A 26131-nucleotide genomic window follows, 5' to 3' on the forward strand; every position below is an offset into this window, starting at 1 on the left:
AAGTTAGAAAAAACAAGGAAGGGGAATTGTGTCTATGGTGATTGGGAAAAAAAAGGGGGGGGAGGGAGCATGAAACCTCCTCCCTTCTAATTCCCATCCAAAATAGTCCAGCTTAATGATTTTGTCATCTACCACCTGTAGTTTGTTTGGCAGGCTATGTGAATGGAATCTGAGGTCCCATTCCAATTTCTAGTGGACAGCTATCTGCACCATGAAAACGACCAACAAAATTGGTATGCTTGATTGTTGTCTCAATAGAAAAGGACAGGCAGTGAAAGAGAAGGTAGACTTAAGAACACTCAGACAAATCAGGAGGAATCTGAGCTATATCTGTTTGGTGTTGAGGGTTTGGTTTCCACTGCAGCATCTTTGCCTATTTATTCAGCTCCTTCCATGACAGCTCAAATTCACTGTAAGAGTCACTTGCTCACTTGAAAAACTATCAGGGAGATCTGAAGCCTGTTGCTTCTGCTACTGAACCCTAATGAGCTATATTGTTACACTACATATTCTAGCCAACATTCTAAGATCTAAAGTGTGTCCAAAACACAATTCATGCACCAGACAAACAGTTTTCATGTCTGCCACCATCTATGCACACTACAAGTGGATGTTCTTCAAAGGTTAATTACAACACAGGCTTAGTAGCATTTTCTAAATCATGCTTTATTAGGAAAAAAATATCATCTTGCCAAATATATAATGGAGTCATATTAGAGAAGGGGAAAACTAAATTTCTGGGTGCAACACTTGTGTACACAGTTTTTGTATAAACTTTTGGTTTTGTTGCTATCAATAGAACAAATTAAATTGCTTTAGGCTGAAATGTGCATAGTAAGTCCTCAATAAGGTCACATGGTATTAGTACTACTTAAAAGTGCTGTTAGGGCCAGAAACATGGCTATGTAAGAGCTGCGCATTCTTACTCAAAACTTTTACTCTAGGTATGCTGAGTAACACCTGCCTAACTTTCTGGCGTAGGTTTGTCCTTTTCTTAGGTGTCTAGTACTAACATATAAGTACGCTGATGAGAGTGAAAGTTCCCTTTCTGGTTCTTGCATCCCAGAGCTGTTACCTATTTTTGGTTGCAGAATTTGTTATTGGTGATAAGGGGCAACACAACAGGACTTCAGACAAACTGCAGCCACAGCCATTTTTAATCGTAATGGGAGCAACTCTAAATGAAAGTCATTGGTCCAAATATGTAACCAATATATTTTTTTAAAAAACAGCATGACTTTTAGAGTATAGCCAAACGTAAACATTCCAGAGAGATAAAAGAATTACCTTTGATTAACTAGAAAATTCTTTATTTTAAGTGAATAAAAACCACCCTCCCTTTTATTTTAAACGTAACTGGCTTTCACCTTCCCTCATACAATGGATCTCAGCATGCAATACTCCATTTAGATCTAATCAGAACCAGTTATGTTAAAAAAGGTGAATAAATCTACAATGTCACTCTACCTGTATGATTCAAAGTTTCCTTCTGCTGGTGGCTGGGTTGACTTTTCAGGCTCCTCTGAAAGTAAAAAAAAAAAAAAAATCTGCACAGAAAAAGTAAAAACGCTCCCTTAACCACACACAACTTTTCCACATAAAGGTTCTGTTTCATTTATCTTGTTACACCACACTTTCAAAACACAAATTAATTTTCAAAGTAAAATCATGCCTTTAGTATTTGCCCAAGAACAACAAAGCCTTTCACCACATTAATTACATAACAAAACAGTTTTGCAAAAGCACATTCCACAACTGCAAAGGCTGCGCTTCCTTTCAGCTGTCACCACTGACCCAAGATCTCCATATTTTCTAAAGCTTATAACTTGGTTGTAAAAGTTTGCTTCTAGCTGAAACTTCTTTGACAGCAATTTATTGACATTACGTAGCAAGCGAAGAAATTTGAAACAATTGCTCGTTTGCGGTCTTAATATCACTTTTAAAAATACAAAAACTGCAGAGTTTTGATATATTAGATAAATGCTGTAAGGCACATTTCAACACACCTATTAAATTGTCAGTATATTTTAAAAATTAAATAGAAGTCCCCCCCCAAAGAGTGATCAACACAAACAGCTCAGCTCCAACTTAGGCACCTACATGAAGTGGCCAGACTTCTAACACTGCTCAGAACTTAGCAGCAGGTTGTCTACTGCTGGGCATGATGCAGTTTTAAAGAGCTGGCCACTTCTTTAGATGCCCAAATGGGAGTTGCTGGGCTCTTGAAAATCTGGCAAAAATCTGAACTGTCAAATATTCACATGAGCAGACTCTAAATGCATGTTCCCCCAAACAGTCCCCGCCAGGTGTCACATTTCAGTCTTCAAGAAAAATACATATTTTAAGTCTTCTTGGAGGGATTTTCTGAACCACAAGAAAACTGACAGATTTTCTTCATGTAAGGTTTGTGACTCAAACTGAATATATACTGAAAAATCTTTTAATCCATTTTAATAAGTTCAGATAGAATGCATGTGCACACACACCCACTCCCTCACCTCAGATCACACAAGATCCCTAAGCCATTTTTCTGTCACTTGGACCCTAAATCCAACAAAGCATCTAAGCATGTGTTTAATTTTAAGCAATTTTAATTTTGAAATCAATTGGACGACTTGCTAGTTTAATAGTTTTGCTGAATTGGAGCTTCAGCTCCCTTCGCTCCACTGATCAACTGACTGTATCCCTTCTTCCTGGACATTCCTCTGCAACTGGCAGCTCCACGCTACCCCTGGCTCCGGATCCTGTTTCCTCCACTTGTAGCAGGGCCCCTAGTGGAAGCAGCTAAGTTGCCTTGTTATTTCCACCTATTTTTACTGGCTACTAGGCTCTTCTTTGCAAAGAAGAGCCTGGATATTTGAAGAAACAAGAATCAGCAGCCTGGACTACATGAACTGTCAGTTCTATCAGATCACCAGTACATGCTCTGCAAAGTATCCCATGGACAGCAACTTGGAAACCCTGGATTAAAATATGGCTTTTACCATTGTATTTGAAGTTAAACAATACTAAAGAAATTCCTGTTTACAGAAGCATTTTTGACATTCATTATAGCCATTACATGCTCCCACCTCTTTTAAAGGGGTGCAATCCATTTGCATTCAGAGCCACAACTTTGCTTCTCTGTATGTCATTGGGGTTAGTGAACTTTGTATAGCTTTTAAATAACAAAGTTCAAAATTAAAGATGCTATGCAGTACTTAACTCAGATGGTTAAAGAAAACTTGTTCGTTATGAATAAAATGTCAGACTAAAACAGTGTGAAAATTATGACACAAGATGGTACTACCTAGAAAAACAAAGCTAATCTCAGATTTCTATATTTATTAAACAAAACATCAGTCCCAATGGAATTAAGTCAGTCTTACCACATATTATCCAAGATACAATATGTAGCCTCTTTGATCAATGCACCTATCTGATATAATGAACTACACCTGGGCTAAGATCATCATTACAAAATAATATCCAAGTGTTTTAAAATGGTTAAATAAGGGGTTTCACAGACTGATATGCTACACAAATCTAGTCAAGGATATATTAACTATATGGTTAACGGATCAACTGTGCTATCTAAAGTGCTTCTAACCAAACAAACAAAACCCTCCCACAAAACTATTTTAACCCAACTAAGAACATCACGTGGAAATAATATCCTCATGCATGTAAAGAGAAAAGCAGTAATTACTTCCCTAAAAGAATTAATCAAATCAAGCATAAACCCTCTTTTAAAACTACTACTAGAGGCCTTGTTTGGCCATCTAGTATAAAGCACAACACATTACTACATGAAAGATCACAGCTCTCTGGGCTGGAAGAACTATGGAACGAGCATGTTCAGACACTGGGAGCAGCATGCAGCACTTTAACCCACTTAAAACAACTCTAGAGAAGAAGTCTAGAGCTCTTCAGCAGGAGGAAGAGTTCCCATGACTGCAGGTGTGGGGAAAGTGGGTGACCATGACAGACTACCTCCACCAAAAAAAAAAAAAAAAAAAATTATGGCAGAAATATAGAACATATATTGTGGGGTTTGTTTTTTATTAACCAGGAGAGCTGTGATCAACAAACCCTACTTTTATTTAATAGCCAAGAGGTCCAAGAATATGCAATGTGGGCAATGCAAAAGAGGCTCCATGGCATTAACTTCCTCCTTCTCCCAAAATCTCACCCACCCACAGGTATGTTGTGAGACTAGAATCTATGGACTGAAAGAGGGTGGACAATTCATGCCACCCTCAGCTTGGCAGGGATTGAACAGCATAAGATGTGAGCAGGATTGCTCCAGAGGAAGGCATACAAAACCTGAAGGCTGAACTCCGTGCTTCAATTGAAATCCTGGCCTCTACACTAAAAAGGTCCATGTAGGGGAAAAGGTAGTCCTCCATTTTCATAGTTCATTCCAAAGTTTTAAAAATAGATTGCTCTGAACTGAGGAAACAACCACCTAGTGAAAAGCAGCTGGGCCTATTGCAGATCACTCCACAAGAGTCTATAATATCAACATGGTATGGAAGTAGAATCTGGGTCTGACTGAGTTTACTGATTATTAGAAATAAATGTAAGTGTATGAGATTGACACTTCTGTAATATGGAAAGAGGTTGGATAGGTGGTTATTAGTGTACAGGGACAAAGTCATAGAAAAAAAATTACTGATCCCAGGAGTAGAGACACCTTATCACTACTATTAGAGAACCAGTATCTGTGGATCCATCACAAAGCTGACAGAAGTAGTTGAGTAGTTTTCAGATCTGTACTATGAGGAGCAATTTAAAAACAGCATCATATAATTAAAAACTTTAAAGAAATCATCCTCTAAGTGATACAAGATATATTTAATTAGTTTAAGGCAAATCTGCATCAAATTCAGTTTCTTGGCTTATGGTATCATTGGGAGCACATCTTCTGGAAAAAACTTCAGATTGTTTTATTGTAGAACAGCATTAATTTTCTGCCTCAAGGTTTTCAGCTGTCTTATGTGAAAGAGGTCACTAAAGTGGTTCAGCAATGATCTTCCACAGCTCCTGTGAAGAGGGAAAAAAAGTGTATTTTCAGAATGCACTCAGGTCACTATATCATGATAATTATTAAGGAATATTAAATTAGTTTCAACACCTGCCCCTTACATAAATTGGCTTGCAGCATGCATAAGGTAAGTATCATCTTTGAAGACTAATTAATTTAGCTATTATTCTTGGAGCTTTGTACTTATAGCTGCAGCAAAAGAAGTTGAATCTACCTATTCCTGAAGTTAACAAGGGAATTCTGTATTCTAAATAATTAACATTGCCATAAATTAAATATCATTACAATAATTTCACAAATTCTGGGGTCTACAGGTGGTACGTTTTTGCTGATAACCTGTTCTGTGTTTTTTGCTTGGTTCTGCAAATGGTTCCTCATAATGCCTTCAAGGGTGTAACTGAATATATGCACTCAATATATTTTACTACAAAAACACGAGGAACAGGAGACGTTGAAAAGTATCTCTATTTCTGGCTAATGAACAATAGCAGATGTGTGTTTGCTAAATGGAACATTAGAAAGAAGACTGTCTTGGTCACAAGTGTAATTTATAGGCAATCCTCCATCACCACCATATTTTAAATTGTGATTAGAGATTTGACCTATAGTTTCAAGTAGAACAGAAAATTAAGTTTTTATTACATACAGATTACTAAAGACCTACATGATCATAATATAATCTTTGGCAAAAAACATTTATGAAGTCAACATATGAAACCTAGAAAATACATAACACAAAAATAGTATGTTGTTATATCTTATGGTTTTGGTCATTTTACACATCAAAGCTGAATTAAAAAAAATAACTAACTATGAAACTAGGGCTCCGTCCAAATCAGGTCCTATTACAGACAGATATCTTAAAAGGACGCACACGCACACGCACACACACGCACGCACGCACACACAATTTGACCAAATGAGTTTCATTCTTTATGAACCTCCAAGAGATTCAAAATCTAGTTCAAGGTTACTTATTTCTTCTGCAACAGCAGATAATAATCACTAACGTCTAAAATGGTACAAACTGTTACATTCTCTATGTGACTTTAGGTATTACTGAAGTCATACAGTTGGGACAACAAAGCCCTCTGGTAAAGTAAGTAAATATGGAAACCATTTTACAATTACTGCATTTGGTAATTTTTAAGATTATTAAAATTTATGAATAATTTGATATTCTCTCTTTTTCAGTACACTTTAAGTAGCAAAGTTTTTTTACTCAAAACTTGGAAAGGAGCTTTTCTTACATAGAGAAACATATCATGGCACTATTATAGACATTTACTAGCAAATAAATGAATATATTTTAGTTCTGTTTTGTTGTTACTATGACAATCATGTTTTCCATTGCTCTAGTGAGAATGTTCATGATGCAGATTATATTAATTTACTCAAAGATAAAATAATGCTTATCAACATAAGCTTTGCCACGGTATGTTATTAATTGATAAAACCTTGATATGCTAGGACATAACCCAGCATAAAAAAATGTAAATATAAATGACAGGTCATTTCTTGGGCAACAAATAGCTTCTTTATGAACATAAATAAAATGGTGAATTGTTTGTGTTTTTACTCACTATACTGGACTAAACAACTGAAAACTAATTTGATGTGGTTCTCTTAACACATTACATTTAGTTTGATAAATATCACTCACCAACTGCTCAATCCGTTCATAAACAAGAAATTGGCAGAAAGCAAGCTTAATGGGCTCAGAAGTATATTTCATTTTGCTATCTTGTAAGGTTTCCAGATCATTCAAAGTATTTCGAAAATGATTGTAAGCTTCACATGTAATGTCCATATGTCTTAAGGTGAAGTTCAGCCTGGCAAGAAAGTATCCATTTAAAATGATATCTCAAAACATTTTTCCTGCCCCTTGTATCTTAAATAGATAGTTAACTTCCCCAAATATAGCAGCAGAAAGAAAACACAATATAAATTCTATTTATTGATGTCAAACAATAATGACCAATGTTCTTTTCATGGCAAATGTGTTATTTTAATTAGGATCAGAATACTGATAGTTCTGGATAATATTTCTGTCTCATAAGAAGAAACTACCCTTCCTTCCCACCAATTGTAGGTCATTTTCTCCAAGTGAATTCAGTCTTGTAGTTTTTGTTTCTACAGAAATTATGACAATGCCCACATAGAAACCCATTATTTGCAGCTCTACAGAGACTCAAACAAGGCCTGTTACTCACATTTTAACATGGGAATACGCAGTCACATTCATTCTTACTCAACAAAGAACACAAGGCAATTTAGTACAAGGAATTATATTAAAAGACTAATATGGCAGTGAATTAAAACCCACAAATAGTCTATATCTGCTTATTTAGCTACATTTACGTAACTCTACCCAAGGATGGCATGACATGATATATAGCAAGAACAATGATAGAGAATCGTAACCCTTTCTCTTGATTTTTGTAGGTTCAGAACCTTAGAATGCTAGGAGGCTAAAGTGCACCAAATATTCATTGAAATGTCTGATCAGTTAACGTTATGAGAATCAAAAGATTTAATTTTGAAGCAAAAACAAAGATCTTAAGGAAGGTCAAGGTGGGACTTACCTCTTTTCTATTGATAAGTAAATTGTGCAAGAGTTTTTCAAGTTGTGGGTGATTTTGTACAGTGTTTTGAATAAAGCATCTGTTAAGTCATCATCATAAAAAACTAAAATACAAAAGAAACATTAACATAGTGATGAATGTTTGACTGTTTTAGTCATACATGATCTTAAACATAAAACAATCATCCTTATTTACGCAGATTATTTCTAATGAACAATCTTTGGGACAAATCCAGACATTGATGTAGCAGAAAGTAGGAAGAGCTTTTAATGGCAACAACTGACCCAGCTATATTAATCACAGTTGCTTTTTGTCAAGCCTTCACCGGTTTCTCAAATGTCAATGCAAATCATTAGCCTGGCAACTTGCATTATCCATAAACAGGCTCTCTCCTGACCAAGAAATACCTTACTGTACATCTTAAAGGAAGGAGGAGACATAAATCCTGAGGCCTTATGTCTCACATCAGGACAAAATGGTAGTGGTTCCACTGAACTCAAAGTTAAACTTGTGCGAGAAGAGAATCAGGTCCATCAAGTTCCTTAAAGTCAAAAGATATAGTACGCCAAAAAAAGCCAACCAGGGACTGGTTACATCATCAGCAACAAAATCATATGATGTATAAGAAACTTTGCCTCCTGATCTGACTGTCTAAAAGACACTAGGCGGGACTTACACAAACAACTGAATTCAACAAATTCAGGCACTACTTACTATGAAACATACTGCAGAACAGCTACACTGAAAATTATCACCAATTTAGGATAGAAACGAAAGGCTGAAAGTGTGATCAAATTAATAAAAAGAGCAAACAGCATGGTTTTCAAGGAAAAATGTCTCTTTTTTCCCCAAGGTCTACAGTGAAGGGTACAGAGTTCAAAAAATACCATCTAGATAATTTTCATTTTCTGAGAGATAAGATGTGGTAACTTCACTACTGACTGTATGAACTGTGCTCAGTTTATAACAAATTTGCTTCATAGAAGTTAAAATTTCATATGTGGTAAAAGAATATCAACACAATCATAACATTGCCTGAAATTTTTTTTTATCCAGTATTGTTAGAAGTAACACCTATGACAATTATAACCCAAACATAAGAGAAACATGTCCCATCAGTCTATTTACTTCATTGCCAATATTTCGCTGTTTCTCCTCTATGGTGAGGTCAGTCTGTTAGCTTGTTCTGTTATTTGTATCGGTCTTCCACTCAGCAACAGGACAGAGAAAAACCCATGTAATAAAATAGGAAAATATAAAACCACTCAAGTTGGCAGGGAGACTCTGGGCAGATGTAGTTCAAGAAACTAGTTGCAACTGTTTTACAAAATTTACTAGGTTTCAAGTTGCTGCTTCCGTTAAACAGTTTATCCAGATTTTGTTACAATGTTTATCATCACAAATGAAAGAACAGGCTATGTTTCAATTTCTAATTTGTAATTATAACCTATAATTTTTGAAGAAAGACAACAAGATACTTCAGATAGTGAAGACTATCATAACTCCGTTGAAGTCAATTAACTTCAACAGAGCTGTGATAATTTACATTAGATCTGGTCTACTATCAAAAAAAACCCCCCCAAAACCGAGTTATCCTATTCAAAGTTAAGTACTTGACACTTGCATATTCAGATGTCACTTTCATCAAGTTCCTGGCTTCAGTTACATTCTCTTACCATCAGCTGCCAGTATCACCGTGGTGTGGTCATGCAAATCAGCAATCTCTGCTTCAGACCAACTGTAGGGAGCTTCAGGGTCTATAACAAAGAACATACAAATGGCCTTACTGGGTCAGACCAATGGTCCATCTAGCCCAGTAGCCTGTCTTCCAACAGTGACCAATGCCAGATGCTTCAAAGGGAATGAACAGAACAGGGCAATCATCAAGTGATCCAGCCCACTGTCCAGTCTTTTCTAAACCCAGTTATACTTTTGGCCTTCACAATATCCCCTGGCAATGAATTACACAGACTGACTGTGCGTTGTGTGAAGTAGTACTTCCTTTTGTTTGTTTTAAACCTGTTGCCTATTCATTTCATTAGGTGACCCCTGGTTCTTGCATTATGTGAAGGGGTAAATAACACTTCCCTATTCACTTTCTCCACATCATTCATGATTTTATAGACTTCTATCATATTTCCCCAGTCATCTCTTTTCCAAGCTGAAAATCTCAGTCTTTTTAATCTCTCCTCATAATCTCTTCATCATTTTTGTTGCCCTTCTCTGTACCCATTATTATTATATCTTTTTTGAATTGGGCAATCAGCACTGCACGCAGTACTCAAGGCGTGGGTATATCATGGATTTATATAGAGGGATTATGATATTTACTGTCTTATTGTCTATCCCTTTCCTAATGGTTCCTAATCTTGTTAGCTTTTTTGATTGCCGCTGCACATTGACTCAGATCTCTTTCTTGAGTGGTAATAGCTAATTTAGAACCCATCATTTTGTATGTATAGCTGGGATTATGTTTTCCAATATGTATTACTATTTATTTATCAACACTGAATGCCATCTGCATTTTGCTGCCAAGTCACTCAGGTTTTTGAGATTTTGTAATTCTTCACAGTCTGCTTTGGACTTAACTATCTTGAGTAGTTTTGTATCATCTGCAAACTTCCACGTCACTGTTCACCCCTTTTTCCAGATCCTTTATGAATATATTGAACAGCACTAGTCCCAGTACAGACCCCTGTGGGACACTATTATTTATCTATCTCCATTCTGAAAACTGACCATTTATTCCTATCCTTTGTTTCCAATCTTTTAACCAGATACTAACCCATGAGAAGACCTTCCCCCTTATCCAATGACTGCTTACTTTGCTTAAGAGCCTTTGATAAGCCACCCTGTCAAAGGTTTTCTGAAAGTCCAAGTACAGTATATCAACTGGATCCCCCTTGTCCACATGCTTGTTGGCCCCCTCTAAGAATTCTAATATATTGGTGAGGCACTATTTCCCTTTACAAAAGCCATCTTCCCCAACAAATCATGTTTATTTATGTGTCTGATAATTCTGGTAGTTACTATAGGTTTAATCAATTTGCCTGGTTCTGAAGTTAGGCTTACTGGCCTGTAATTGACAGGACCATCTCTGGAGCCTTTTTAAAAAAATTGGCATCATATTAGCTATCCTCCAGTCATCTGGTACAGAATCTGATTTAAGTGATAGGTTACATACTACAGTTAGTAGTTCTGGTATGGTCAATGCAAAAGGCATGTGGCCTATTGAATGAAGATTCCACTGCCCTCACCCCACAATAATCTATCTCCCACACAGGATGTGGTGTTACTAGGGCAGCAGTAAAAGCCACAGCCACAATGGGGAGAAAGGAGTGGATGAGAATTCACAGAAGGCTCCTTGGGGTTGGGTACTGATGAGTTTGTTTACATGAAATTCCTATCCCCTTCAGGAGCTCCAAACCCCACTTTAATGAAGTGCTCTGCTTTCCTTTCTCCATTAGGACCGATTCTTCTCAGAATCGGTTGCCTGGGGTGCAAAGTTTTGCTTATATGGTAATAAAGTCTTGCTGTATCCCTTACTACCATATAGCCAGATCTGAATATTTGACTCTCAAGCGATTAAAAGAAATATCACAACAAAGAAACAAAACAAAACAAAAAATGTGAGTTTTGATCAAAACTCCTACTTAATTTTAGCTATGCATTTTAGGTATCCAAGAGGCAACATTGCTACTACATATTCAATAAAGTTAGGAGTCAGCCTGAAAAGTCCAAAAACAGAACAGTAATTTTTTTCTTCTCTCAAAACTCCATCTGCACGAATGGGTTTTTTTAATCATAAAAGAGAAGCATTTCTGAAGGCATTAAATCCAATTACTGCTTCTTGAATGATTACATTGAGACAGGGTCCAAAGAAAGTGTAGTAGTCTGTTGCATACAGCTGCTTGTACAATTCAGTGATGACAGCTTCATTGTAAAGAACCTACAATTTTAATCCAAGAAAAATAGAGGTTCCTTTTATTGATACCGGTATTCGTTGCGCCCAAATTAGCTGTATTGATTTTCATTTATTCAGAACAAAAAGGCCCCAATCCCAGTTATGTGTGCCCTCACCAAATATTTAAAGTATAGCAAGTTCACTTCAAAAAAAAAAAAACAACCCACCCTCAAAAAAAAAAAAAAACCTCAGACAAAATTGCATGCATCCCATCACAGAGCTACTTAATTGTTCTAACCACCCCACCCTGCCCTTCCCTTCCCAAAGGTTTGGAAGAATAGATGGGTTTTGCATCCAGACAGGTCAACAGATTGGGCATTAGTGTATGTGTACGGTGTGCATAATGTATGCTTACACACACACTTCACCACAACATTAAGATAAGATCGTAATGTGACAGGTCTAAGATCTTGGAAGCATGAAAACTTCAAAAGACTACTATAGTGAGGAATGCCAGACACTATAGTCCCATGGAATATTCATCGACTTTGGTATCTCTTAAATACGGCATAGATCTTTGGGAACTAGGGATTGCATTCTGACTCCATGCAGAAGAGATACAGAGCTTCCCCAAGGAACTACAATCTATGAGGGATATGTTTTGCAGATTCTGGGACAGATAAGCAACTCCATAGAAGTACCACCCCCGAGAGGGTATTGCACATACTGGTTCTGACCAGGTTCAAGCAGCACAGTAGGCAAAGAATGGGCTTTTGGTAACAAGGGGCAGCCTGAACTGACTCAGGGTCCCTCATTTGATCCTTGAACTGGTATGAGACTGTAACTAGGAGGACAAAACACTGTTGGAAGAGTTTGAAGGACTGGAAACCTACCAGTGTCTCCACATGGTAAGCTTAGCAAGGGTGTAGAATATAGTGGTTTGTATGTTTTTTCGTGTAATGATTTTGTCCTAAATAAATTTACTGTACTCTTAAAGCTGGGTGGTCACTCTCATAAGCTCCTGGGAGATAGCAGAAAAGCAGGAATAAGACTAAGGTCAGAATTTCTGGGATAAACACAGTACATTGCAATAAGACAGCAAGCGTGAGTCCCCAGTCTGGAGGGAGATGGATACGAGTCCCTGCTCATAGAGAACTGATGGCTGGAGGCCTGAGATCTAAGGGGGCACCCCTTGAGGAGACCACAGAGGGAGAAGAACTGTGACACTTATTGGTTTAATGAGGACTTTCGTAACTCAATACTCCTGCTCTTGGAAATGATCACTAATTTCAGAAGGCGCCATTCCGACTTATTAAAAAGTGATTTTTATTAGAACCCGATGTAACTGAAGAGTTGTTAGCTGCAGTTTAGTATGTTTAACTATTTCAAAACTATAATGGAAAACAGTTTGAATTAAACGCATCACAACTACTTACCTGTACAGAACTCATCTTGCCGCCAGTCCAGCTCTTTTACCTTAACTTCACCTCCTGTACACACACAAAAAAAACACAGCTGATGAGCAAATTAATTGCATCCACCCTTCAGATGGCAACTTAGTGGAGATCAAAGGCCAAAAATCAGCAGTGAAATGGTGCGGTAAGTGGAAAAATAGTAAAAAATTTGACATGAACTGATTTGGCATTCAGCCAAACCAGTGAGCTACACATGCAGGAGAAAATGATGGGAGAAGTGCAGAAGAGGGTGCCTGCTTTACCTTATGCTCTCCTGTTATCTCCCATCCCTTTGACACTTGTTTTATACATTCCAATGTGAAACAATTACATCACTTCACCATTGACACTCAATTTACACCACTGCTGACTTGGGCCCAAAGACTTCCATGACTCCCAATTATTCCAGGTGACTCTTGAAGGATTTCATATTACACAATAGCTTTGTGCAGCAACTATGGTTACCTGTATCTGATTGGAAGACAGCAGTGCTCTGAAAGAGTCCTGCGCTGTGCTCAGAAGAGCAGAAGTCCCAATGTGGACCCTATATAGAGTTTTCATACCTTTGTTTCTATGAGCCATATTTTCAATTAAGATAAAAGTTTCATTATTTGTAAACATTTATAAAGTGCAGTGGTTCCCAAACTTGTTCTGCCACTTGTGCAGGGAAAGTAAAGGCACAAACTTGCAATTGAGAAACAACAAATGGTTCTTACCTTCTGGTTCAGTAAGATGTTTGTTTAATGTTACATTTTGCTCACACATAGCCAGAAGATCTTCACCAACATCTGCAAAAAATTAATTGTACTGAAAACAATATTATATTCAGAATGTGCTGAAGCCCTAACCTACGTGATTGACTCCTTCTTGGGATGAGAGGATAGCTCAATCTCCAGGGCCTATTCATAGTTCTTGTGCTCTCTGCTGACACTGCCAATAACAAAGCCCAATATTAAGGCTAGCAGTGATGAGCATATTTTATGATCTGGACACTTCTTCATGAAGAGCTGAACTTAGACTGCCAAACATTTTCACACAGACAACTAGCAGCTAAATACACAGGATGTATCTGAACAGGAGACCTAGAGCTGAAAGGCTCTCACTATCCAGAAGAGCAATCATTTTTGTAAATGCAACAGTTTTCTAGGGAGTTACAATCAAAGGCAGATTCATTTCTTCTGGAAAACAAATTTAGGCAGGATCCACAATGTTAGTTGTTCTTAGTATTATCTTTTTCAGACTTTTTGGCTGTTTTAAAACTGCAGTTTTAGCAAAAGCTAAGTTAATACGTAAATGACTGACAAGGTTATCTCCAATGTGCAGCTGAAATTTCAATGGCATATCAATAAAGTAAGATCCACAAAGGAATACAAAAATAGCCATAGAACTGGTTTTTCATTTGTTGGTATCAATCAAGTTTGAGACACTATGAAAGCTGCTCAAATAAAATTAAAATTCCATTTCACACTTGTAAGAAGGCACCACTTCTTTTTTGTGTCATCTACTGAGAAATTTCATGCACGGTATTATCAATAAATCGAGACCCTGTTATTTGGTGTCAATATGTATAATCAGAAAAAAAGAAAAAGAAAGGACTAAAACAGAAAAAACCCAGCAGAAATAAGAGATGCTTCATTCAAATTTCCTGTGCTTTTACACAATTAGACTCTTTTTCATGTTAGTGTTTAATTAAAAATAATTGCATCAAAGTACCTGTGCAGTATACAGTCTTAGCAACCATTGCCATGACAATGCTTGTAATTCCAGTGCCTCCTCCAAGCTCTAGTACCGTGCAACATCTGAACATATCCCGTTTGAACAAGATATAATCTGCAAGAAGAAAGGCTCCTCGCCAGACCTTCAGGAGAGAGCAGAAGGCATAGAAAGTTAAGACTCTGATGCACAGTTCACGAAGTGCAGGATACTATGAAGAAGATACGTACTTGTTTACCAACATCTTCCAATGTTGTTGCCATTGTATGCTCTGGTAAAATGAAAGCAAAAAAAATGAAATAAGTATTTTAAAAAAAAAATCTTTAGTTATGACTCTTATTTATGTTACTTGTTTAAAAAAATGTGGTTAAACTTAATGTCAAAGGACACTATCTTTATCATCTGGGATCATATTCTTTAAGTTACATGAATAAGGAAATTTTTAAAAATTGTATTTTTAGACTTGCACATAAAACAGTAAAAAGTAGGGTGCGTAACACTATGCATGCAGTCTCTGAACATAAGCAAGGAACTGTTTACAGTAACATAACAAGGAATAGGTATTTATAAGTGGCTGTTTTTATGTTAGAACATTTATCACAGATCTTCCATTTAACCGTATAACAGGTGGACTACAAGCAGCGGTAGCATAAGCTTCTTTTGTAATTTATCAACCTGCCTCAATCCTGACTTGAAAAAGACAAAACTCTAGGGATGAGAGATATTTTGTTGTGCACTCTGAGACTATCAAAAAGTATGCTAAGGTAGTGCCAGCTATAATGGTGATTTGAAAGGTGGACAACTACCCTCCAACAACTGGACTAAGATCACATATATGCCACTGAAGAGCCAAATGTTAACAGCTTTTGTTCAATAACATCTTAAGCTGGTATAGTTCAGTTGAAAAAGCTTTCTGGAATTTTGGATCCCTGGAAACCATCGGACCAATTCTGATTCCCTGTATAACCAATACCCTTCCTAACTAAAAGTTTTAAATAGAGTAACAGAAGCACTGTTATTGTAGCCATGTCGGGCCCAGGATATTAGAGAGACAAGGAAGGTGAGATAACATCTTTTATTGGACCAACTTCAGTTGCTGAGAGAGACAAGCTTTCCAACTTACACAGAGCTCTTTGCCCTGAACAAATAATCATACTATGTAAAGAACTGCACACCTGAACATTTTGCTTTTGTAGCTAAAACATGAAAGAGGCAAATAAATAGATCACACTCTTCTTGCACTACTGATAAATACCAGCAAACGTGAATTGACAATACAAACTGCCATATACAGCAATATGTTTACAATATGTCCCCCTGTACTTTAGGATTTATTATAAATTTAAAAAAAAAGAGAACCCATTTGACCCATATTAGCCATAAAAACTACACATCTTAAGCTAGCCTTAAAAAGAGAAGAAAGTGTGTGTTTTTCAAGCAAATGAAAAGATTCCAAACCTAAAGAATGACAACTTGAGTTTATGCTTTGCAACCACTAAAGGCCAATAAAAGCTATGTTTCTTGGAACATTCTGAATCACCAAGCTGCTGAATCAATTACTATTGAACAAATTTATGAAATGTGCTTAAGTATTCAAAGTACATGTAGTTTCACAATATTTGGTGAAAGGGGATATGTTAAGCATGAGAGCTTCTTCTTGATCTATAGATTAGCACAAAAACTATTGTGCTACAGTAGCACTCTTGCTACTGCAGTAACACATAGCCCATGTTTTCTTTTGTATGAACGAAGGTAAGTGATTAATGTCTGTGTATCAGCCTATAAGCTTTGCTTACCTATTTTAATAATATTATTGTGGATACTTTCTTGCTTTGCATCTTCAAAAATACCTTCTCCTCCTTTAGTCAGAATTATGGGATATACTTTATCCCTTGAAAGATCCTCCACTTCTGGATCAGACACATATCGAGGTCTTCTGACCACTTCCAAATCCCCATCATCATCCAGCAGAGCTTCTATCCCTTTAAAATTATTTGCTTCTCTTCCATTTTTGTTGAGAAAATCTACATTACTACCACCTTTGTCACACAATTCCTTCCCACCTCTGGTTTGGTGTCCCATATTTTCTGTTGTAAGTTCTTTTTCATTTTTTCTCTCAGACTCCCAATTATTTTTGTTCAAAAGAAGCTGGAATTGTGACAGAAATACTAAAACAAAAACACAAAAAAAAGGACGTCAAAGACAAACAAAGAAAAATTAAAGATAGAATCAATATGAAAACTAGCATTTTCAAAATGTATTTCAGTATAACATATAAAAATAAACATAACAGGATTTTTTTGATAAATCACTTAGTTTACATGAGAGCTAAACCAGGAGATTATGAGACAGCTCTCTGTAGCTCGAAAACTTGGCACTATGATTACAGTGAAATATGTTACTCTGTAAACATTAACAACTATTAAAATATTTTATAACTAAATACAATTAATGCTGACATTTCTGTTTGGAGGCAAATTTTTAATGACCAATTACGAATTTAATTTAATCCTTGAAACCAGGTTTAATTGTTACAAATAAGTAGGTAAATTTAAGATAAGATAAATAAGTGCAATATAAGAGCTAGGTATTTATTTTTCATCTGTAGATCACAAAGCACCCTCTGATTGTAAATTACCTGGCTGTCCAACAGTATTCAATCGCACCATGAGATGTCTTTTGCTTGGCGTATGTAGATGAACATCAGAAAGTACAGTGTCGCTTCTAAATGTGATGTCATCCATAGTCTCTTTCTTTACCACATCTACCATGGTATGCTAGGGACATCTAAAACAAGACAACAGCACCTTGTAAAATGCGGTCACAACAGGAGATGCTTCTCTTCTCAATACACTTTATTTAAAATGTTTGTTCATTGGAATAACCTCAAAAGACAGTTCGGGTGAAGATCCCAGGCAAGTCAGAATCATGCAAACTTAGTACATCACTCACCAATAAGATATTTTAAAAAAACAACAACGTAAAGCGGGATGTTCACTGTAAAAACAAATCAATATAAATATAGCTTTGAGTTATAGCCTCGTAGTTTTAAAAATTGCCATATCATTCCTTATAAGAAAAAACTAGATATCATTTATGCATTCAGTAAAGTTGCTGACATCTCATTCTGTCCTCTACAAAACTAAGGCTTCAATGTGCTGTCAATACCTGTTAAAACCCAGGATTTTATAGGCTGACAAATTGTGCACCAAACTGTTTGGAAAGAGACGTTTTGTTTGTTGTTGTGTAAAAAAATATTGTACCACATTCTGAAACCACATCAAACAGGTCTTTACTTTGGTACATACATACACAGCTCAAAGTTTTCAAAGTGACTAATGGCTTTTGGTAGCCAGCTTGAAATAGCTTTAAAAGGCCTGATTTTTAGATGGTGAGCACTCAGCACTTTCAAAAAGTCTGGCAACTTCAATGCATTTCATTTTGGGCAACCAAAATCACCAGTCATTGTTGCAAGCTGTGGCCAGAGTGTCTAAGTGTTTCACTACAAGAGCAAAGTAAACCCCACCTCTTGGCAACATCAGTATTTCAACATACTGTAGTGAACATAGGCATTCACAAATCTGATTTTCTGCCCTGCAGCTTCAGAATTAGAGGGCAAAGAGCATTTAAAAATATTAGTTACATTCTTTCTAGTCATTCATCCATACATACTTAGGTGCACTAATGTCAAGGGCAAAACCATGCTCCCTCCATAGAAGCAAACACATAAATTCATAGAAAATAACCCCTCACTATGGAAATGTTTTTCAACATTTAAAAATCTCTATAACTTACATGATAATTTTGAACCTTATCTGTGATCCTGTGGATAGACAAACACAAACATCAGCTGTTTGGTTTCTCTTTTCAAAAATGGAAACTTTTGGCCCCTTTCTTATAATACATTTTGCGGACAGTCTGTTCTAACCTAGAACTGTAACTGAATCAGTAGAAAAAATGCAGGTGTTTTTTTTTTAAAACTGTTCCGAAATGTGGTCTTTTATCAGAGGTGTTAGGGAAGCTGATGTGTAGACCCTAGTAGAAAATAAGAAACTAGAAGAATGCAGTAAGCTCTGGGGTAAATATAGAAGGGATCAAAAGTATCTTGTATTTTGGCCCTTGTAACCAATAAAGCAAGGAGTATAAGCTATTTCAAATAAAATTTGGGCTCCTATGTGTCTTCTCAAGCAAGTAAACTTTCCCCTGACTATCCATGACTCTTAAAGAATCTGCCTCTCTCTTCACAGGTAAGAGTTACACATTCTAGTGCAGGGGTGGGCAAACTTTTTGGCCTGACGGCTACATCGGGTTTCCGAAATTGTATGGAAGGATAGTTAGGAGAGGCTGTGCTTCCCTAAACAGCCAGGCATGGACCGGCCCCCACCCCCTATTTGACCCTCCCTGCTTCTCGCCCCCTGATGGTCCCCCCAGGACTCCTGCCCCATCCAACCTCCCCCCGACAGTCCCCCTGGGATTCCTGCCCCATCCTCTCCTTCCTGACTGCTCCCCCAGGACCCCACTCCATCCAATCACCCCTTCTCCCTGCCCCGACTGCCCCCCGGCACCCCATCCAATCCCCCCGCCTCCCTGACTGCCTCCTGGGACCCCTGCCCCCATTCAACCCCCCTGTTCCACACCCTCTGACTGCCCCAACCCGTATCCACACCCCCGCCCCCTGACCACCACCCCGAACTCCCCTGCCCTCTAGCCAACCCCTCCTGCTCCCTGCCCCCGACCGCGCTGCCTGGAGCACTGGTGGCCGGCGACACTACAGCCACGCTGCCCAGAGCACCAGCCGTGCCGCCTAGCTGGAGCCAGCCATGCTACTGCACAGCACCGAGCACCGGATCAGGCTACGGCTCTGCAGCTGCACTGCCGCCCAGAGGGTAGCGCCGGTGGTACAGTGAGCTGAGGCTGCGGGGGAGGGGAGTCAGCAGGGGAGGGATCGGGGGCTAGCCTCCCAGGCCAGGAGCTCAGGGACCCAGCAGGAGGGTCCCGTGGGCCATAGTTTGCCTACCTCTGTTCTATTGGAAAGAGATGACAACTAAAGGGAAAAATGGAGTGATGCAAAATCTTTTGAATGCATTTCTGATGAGGAACATGAGATCAGGACAAATTAAAAACAAGATATACACAAGATGGCATATTACTCTTGGTGAAGCTACCAACAGTCAACTTTCCACTCCAGCACACATCATATAGGTATACTTTAGCTCCTGCTCCGAGACAAAAGTATCACAACAGGGACAAGCCACTAAGGATACCACCAGTGGTTGGTCCTTTACATTTCAAATAATAGGTATCCCCCCTTTTCTCATGAAAGCTCAGCTGCTTGTGCGCTCCTCCACAAAATGAGGCCCAAACCCCTCTATGTGCTTTCCTGATGAGGAGTAGGCTTTCCCTCCATGGGAAATAAGATAAATTTAAATTTTCTATTTTTTTTAAATTAGGCATAGTATTTCCAGTCTAAAAAGCAGTGTCTCAATATTACAGCATAGAAATGTTCTGAGAACATAATAGTTCTTTTGCTGTCACAGAACAAAAATAGAAGATAATCTCTTCTTAAACATCTCTTTACCCCATTTCATCTGTATCATGTTCATCTTAACTCATTCTTATTCTGGGATTTTTAATATGCAGGCCATGTGCTGAGTCTTCTCCAAGGACACAAACTAGAGTGTAAACCTTATGAATACTAGAAAATGTTTCTTTTTCCTGTCTGCATTTATCACTTATTTGTGATCAGCAGTATTTTACAGGCTGTATACTTAGTAAATAAAATAAAAATAGTTAGCCCACTCCAAAAAAAAAAAAAAAAAAATCACACCACCACATGAACCACTGTTTAATTAATGAACATGAAAGGCTATTTCAGTCTGAATAGCTACTACCACTGGTAAACTTACTAGACAAATACCAATTCTGGTCATTTTTAACTAAATATTTTGTTTCACGTTAGCAGAAAAACTCCTTACTTTCAAAATATAGTTATAAAATGAAAGTAGAAGGATTTCTTTATTTTTATTTTGGAGGGGGGTGTAAAATTCCTTAGCAAAGACAAGACCTATAAGGACAGCTACCAGCTACACTTCACAACTTGGATGCAACTGCTGTATTTTGGGCATTCCCCACCCGCAGGCGTCTCAATGTTTCAGGCAAGGAAGCAAGATGCTATTTCAAAGTAGGTGGTGGTAAGTCGTAAAGGCAAGCTGTAAAGGAAAAAAATGGACTCGTGCCTCATCTCCCTCTACCCCGCTGCTTCTTGATGACAATTCAAGACGGCATGGGATATTTTGTTTTTCCCATAGCCTTACAGAAAGGAGAAACACGAATTCTGCTCTGTACCTCTTGCGTTTCTTATCAACTCGGATGGTGGCAGAGGGGGGTTTGCTAACTGGCTTTCTCCAAAACACTCTTAGGGTACATCTACACTACAGCGGGGAGTCGATTTAAGATACGCAAATTCAGCTACGTGAATAGCGTAGCTGAATTCGACGTATTACAGCCGACTTACCCCGTTGTGAGGACGGCGGCAAAATCGACTTCTGCCGCTTTTTGTCGGCGGCGCTTACTACCACCTCCGCTGGTGGAGTTAGAGCGCCGATTCGGGGATCGATTGTCGCGTCCCAATGGGACGCGATAAATCGATCCCCGAGAGGTCGATTTCTACCCGCCGATTCAGGCGGGTAGTATAGACCAGGCCTTAGTTAACCAAACAGAACACGCCGGGCTGCCAAAGGTGGCGAGGAACTCCTTGTTTCAGGGACTCCGCTTCCCTTCCCTGCAGTGCGGGGCGGGGCGGGCCGTGCCTGTCACAAACAAAGCCGCGCAGGGCTCTCGCTGACAGCGCGTCCCACCGAAGCTGCGGCTCCCGCAGTATGAGACATTCCCGCGTCCCCCGACCCCTCTGCACCGCCTGCCATGACTGCGGCAGCGCCGCGGTGTCACCAGCTCCCCAGGCCCGGCATTCCCAGCCCTGGCGGTCTCCCTGGGCAGGCCCGGGGCACGGGAGCCCGGGGTGCCGGAGTTTCAGGCCTGGAGGCTTGCGGGGAGAGGCCCGGCACGCTGCGGAGGAGCCCGTGCGGCCCAGCCCCGGCGTTACGGGACCGGAGCTGGCGGGGAGGGACGAAGACTGGGGGGAGCCCGGCCCGGCGCTGCGATGCCTCCCGCGCTGCCCCGCCGCTCACCTCCCGCGACACAGCTGAGGCGGCCGCCATTGGGCAGCCGCCGCTCCCGCATGACGCCATCACCCTGCGTCCCGCCCAGGAGGTGAAGGGGGAGGGGCCTTAGCAGGGACGTGGCCAGTTGAGAGCCAGAGGGGGAACAAAGCGGGGCAGCAGGGACCCGGATGCTGCTGCTGTTCCCCCACTTACCCAAGAGCCCTCTCGCTAAGGGGCGGGGCTAGGCTGGATTAGCGCCTTTATGGAGTCTGGCTCAGTGGCCCAAGGCCTGACTTTTAACCTGCCCCTCCCCCTGGCTTGAGGCAGCTCCCCGCTCTTTGGGTACCTCACTGCCCCCAGGGCTGCCCCAATGGCTCCTGCAGCCTCCTGCATTTTCACATCCGCCTGCTTTCCCCCCCCCGCACGTGGGTGTTGAGAAGAGTCAGCTTCAGCGCCACACGTCTCTAACGGGCTGGCTGCCATGGCCGCTGGGTGGTTTGCACAGTCACTCCCAGCACTGCGTATCTGATGAATCGGTGCTGACGTAGGATGTTCCCTAAAACCCTTTGGAGACACACCGTAGGATTGTCTCCATAGTGTGGCAATGCAGGCTACAGCGGTGTGATCAGGGCCAGCGCTTCCACTAGGCGACCCTAGGCGGTCGCCTAGGGCAGCAGGATTTGGGGCGCGGCATTTTGCCGTCTCTGGCGGCAATTTGGTGGCGGCGGGTCCTTCCGCTCCGTGTCTTCAGGGCGCTTTGATGGTGGGTCCTTCACTTGCTCTGGGACCCGCCGCCGAAGTGCCCCGAAGACGCGGAGCGGAAGGACCCCCCGCCGCCAAATGCTCTGAGGAGGAGCGCTGCTGCTTAGGGCGGCAGAAACCCTGGCGCTGCTCCTGGGTGTGATTGCTAAGGCACACTAACCTGTTACAAATTAGTTGGTCTGTGTAGACCAGCAGTAGTCAATTATTTTGTGTCAAGGTCCAAATTTTTTGGTCAAGGTATAGTCAAGGTTCAGACTCTAGAGAAAATAATAAAAAACAATATAAAGAGATTTTAGGGTCTGTACAAAAGTGTCTGGCATTCCAGATTTAGCCCACGGTTTGCCTATTGAATACCTGCTGGTGCACACTAAAGGTTCCCCAGTGCACTGTAATGTAAAGTTTGAAATGGTAGTACATTTTGACAGCTGTGCCTGTGACTGGTCCTTGAGAATCCCTTACGCCTTATAGGGTTGCCAGGCATCTGGTTTTCGACCGGAACTCCTGCTGACCAAGCCATTAAAAGTCCTCCTGCATCCTAACTCCCTCCCTGAGCCCGTACCCCAACCCCCTGCCCCATCCCTGAGCCCCCTCCTATACCCCAAACCCCTCACCCCCAACTGGAGCCTTCACCCCCTCCCACACTCTGAACCCCTCGGCCCCAGCCCAGAGCCCCCTCCTACACCCCAATCCCTCATCCCTGGCCCCACCCCACAGCCCACACCCTGAGCCCTCACTCCCTCCCATACCCAGCACCCCTCATTTCTGGCCCCACCCCAAAGCCCTCACCCCCTTCTGCACTCCAAACTCCTGCCCCAGCCCGGTGAAAGTGAGTGAGGGTGGGGAAGAGCGAGTGGACAGAGGGAGGGGGGATGGAGTGAGCAGGTGGCAGGGCCTCAGAGATGGGGGGGGCATGGTGAGGCCTTGGAGAAGGGAGTGGGGCAAGGGTGTTTGGTTTTGTGCGATTAGAAAGTTGGCAACCCTAACACCTTAGCTGCCTCAGTTCCTTATATGTCTCTATAAGGGTTGTCTTGGGATAGGTAGGGAGGGGAAAGGTTGTGAGGATTAATGAGTTAATGTTGGTAAAGCACTCCGAAATTGCAAAGCATTCATTTATAGACTTTTTCTGACTTTCATCACCATACTAGCTGAGTCTTCCTATAAATACTATCAGCAATGCTGACTTTCTAATGTGCTGTGGGGTGCTCAAACGCGGCTTTGCCCCAGTCCCCGTCCCCCCTCCACCCCTTCCCCGCAGCTCCCACCCTGCCTCTTCTCACCCCTGTTTCACCCCCACCCTGCCCCCACTCCACCCCACCTCTTCCCCCCCCGTTCTGCTCCTTCCCCCGAGCGTGCCCAGCCCTTGCTCCCCCTCCCGCTTCCCCACAGCATCTCCTGCCATGGAACAGCTGATTGCGGCAGGTAGGAGGTGCTGGGAGGGAGGGGGAGGTACTGATTGGTGGGGCTGCCAAGGAGCAGGAGGCGCTGGGTGGGAAAGGGGGTTGGCTGCTGGGGGGGGGGCTCAACACCCACCATTTTTTTCCTGTAGGTGCTCCAGCCCTGGAGCACCCATGGAGTTGGCGACTATGAATACTATGGATTATCAGGAACTTTAGGCTGTGGAACTCTTAAGGTCCACAACGCACAGTTGTAAGGGAAGAGAAATATCCAGCCTTTCACATCCATTATTGTAATTACTGTTATAAATTATTTTGGGTCAGCATCAGAGAAAAGTGCTTTGAAGATTTTTTTCTTCCTTTCATCTGCCTCTCATGAAAAGACCAGAATATTATTTTGACTTGTGGGGTGCTATGCAGCCACTTAAGTTATTACAGGAGCCTCTCTGTGCTAGCATAGTCCCTGCTGCTGCAAAGTGCTAAAACCATTCATAGAAGCAAAGCAGGTCATGTTCATTATGAAACCTTATCAATTCACAATAGAGAAAAACAACCCAAAAACTACATCAGTAAATGTCACGAACAGTGTATCTAAAAAGTTAAATACTATTACTTTACACAAAGAAGTTTTTAAACCAAATTGCAAATTATATAACAATTAATTAGTTTTGGAACTTCTGTCCCAGGGAGTCTGAAGAACAATGAAATGATCAGGCCTCTGCATGTTATTTACCCAGTAAACATTATAGGCCAAATCTTGTGGGTGGCAGAGGGGTCTCCAAGGAACCGGAGTTGCATTGTGCAGAGGTCCAGCTGTGGAGAGGCTCTGCATATGAGGGCTCTTCTTGTGGTACAGGATTCCACAGTAGCTCTCTGTGTCTCTGCCCAGGAATGCTTTGGGGCCAAGATAGGCCATGGATGGGAAGTGGTAGGGCACTGGGCCCAGCTGCTTGATGTTGGCCTAAGTCCCCTGCAGAGGGAGAGTGGAGGATGCTAATGACGTTTCAGGGGACAGCTATTTCAGAGTGGCACTGCCAGTGATTTTAAAATTAGGCAGAACTTTTATAGAAATTAATCCTATTTAGTGGACAGGAAAAGACCAGACTGTGCATCTGCCAAATCTGGAGCTAGGAAAATAGAAGCCATACCTAACGCTTACATTTCAGAGCCTTTCATCCAGTTTCCAGGAGACCGATTCCTAACTAAACTGCTCTCATAGAATTCCCAGCAGCAATCATAGCTCAAATCAAAAACGATAGTGATGGAATATGTAAGGGTAAAGCAGAAAACTGGGAGACTGCTGGTGTGCAGACATGGCATTAGGGAATGGAGGCACAAGCAGGCACAGCTTCCAAGCTTGATAGATAAAGTGCAGGCACCTGTCTCAGCTTGATAGATAAAGTGCTACCCCTCTCCCTTCCCTTCTTCTTGTTAGGGGATTGATAAGCTTACATAAGGAATGTGGGGTTCTAAAGAATACCTTTTGGGTAAAGCAGTGTTATCTCCACCTCCCTTCCTTTCCCAGCTACACAAACAAGCTCGGGGTCATGGTCACTTCCTCCCTTCCCTGCAAACTGCCGATCCAGGGAATTAGTGGCGGCAATTAATGTAAAGAAATGTATCTTCAAAGTAAAAGTTATCTGTAGACTATGTTAATACTGTAAACAGTAATCAGGGGCTTAATAAGGGTTTTGGGGGTGTTGTAGTAATTGTAAATATTTACATAGTAACTTAGATTAAAAGAGTGTGTTGTAACTAATTCAGTACTTACTCGACAATTGGGTCGAGGGGAACAAGTATGGCAGTAAAGGAGCCCAAATTCGCCTCTGGGTCAACTTGCTCATTCTCTAACATCTGGCGCCATGAACAGGATACCAGGGGAGAGTCGTGCCTGATCACCACGTCTCACCATGGATTCAATGAGTAAGTTGAACAGGCCCTTTACTGCAACCCCAGTTAAGGAGTTTGTTAATAAAGTGGTGGGGAGATGGGGGGGAGGGGTCCTTATGCGGCCACCCCTTGGGACTGTCAGGATTGGCCAGCCATCCAGGGGTGGGTGGAAGCTGCCCTGGCATCCAAATGCTCCCAGGATAAGAAAAAGGCTGTTTTGTTGCAGGCTTTGTGTGAGAGTCT

The 26131-nt window shown here is 40.8% G+C and overlaps 1 protein-coding gene across 5 annotated transcripts; it reads right to left on the minus strand.

Annotated features, from left to right (window-relative positions):
- Window positions 1–1445: 1445 nt before the first annotated feature.
- On the minus strand, window positions 1446–21950 carry METTL22 (methyltransferase like 22). Of its 5 annotated transcripts, XM_034783499.1 has the most exons (12): window positions 21870–21925; window positions 18478–18505; window positions 17321–17469; window positions 16479–16850; window positions 14913–14953; window positions 14683–14827; window positions 13686–13757; window positions 12952–13005; window positions 9288–9368; window positions 7612–7714; window positions 6690–6858; window positions 1446–5025 (listed from the first exon to the last, which is right to left on the minus strand). In XM_034783499.1, exons 3-12 carry the CDS (start codon window positions 17451–17453, stop codon window positions 4993–4995), a joined length of 1203 nt encoding a protein of 400 aa, XP_034639390.1. In that variant the 5' UTR covers window positions 17454–17469; window positions 18478–18505; window positions 21870–21925; the 3' UTR covers window positions 1446–4992. The 5 variants fall into 5 exon arrangements, with proteins under 5 accessions (XP_034639390.1, XP_034639389.1, XP_034639392.1 ...); XM_034783498.1 differs by lacking the exon at window positions 18478–18505 and having other exon boundaries at window positions 21870–21950; XM_034783501.1 differs by lacking the exons at window positions 18478–18505; window positions 21870–21925 and adding an exon at window positions 21846–21868.
- Window positions 21951–26131: the final 4181 nt, after the last annotated feature.

Source organism: Trachemys scripta, chromosome 10 (assembly GCF_013100865.1).
Source record: "Trachemys scripta elegans isolate TJP31775 chromosome 10, CAS_Tse_1.0, whole genome shotgun sequence".
Taxonomy (NCBI): Eukaryota; Metazoa; Chordata; order Testudines; family Emydidae; genus Trachemys; species Trachemys scripta.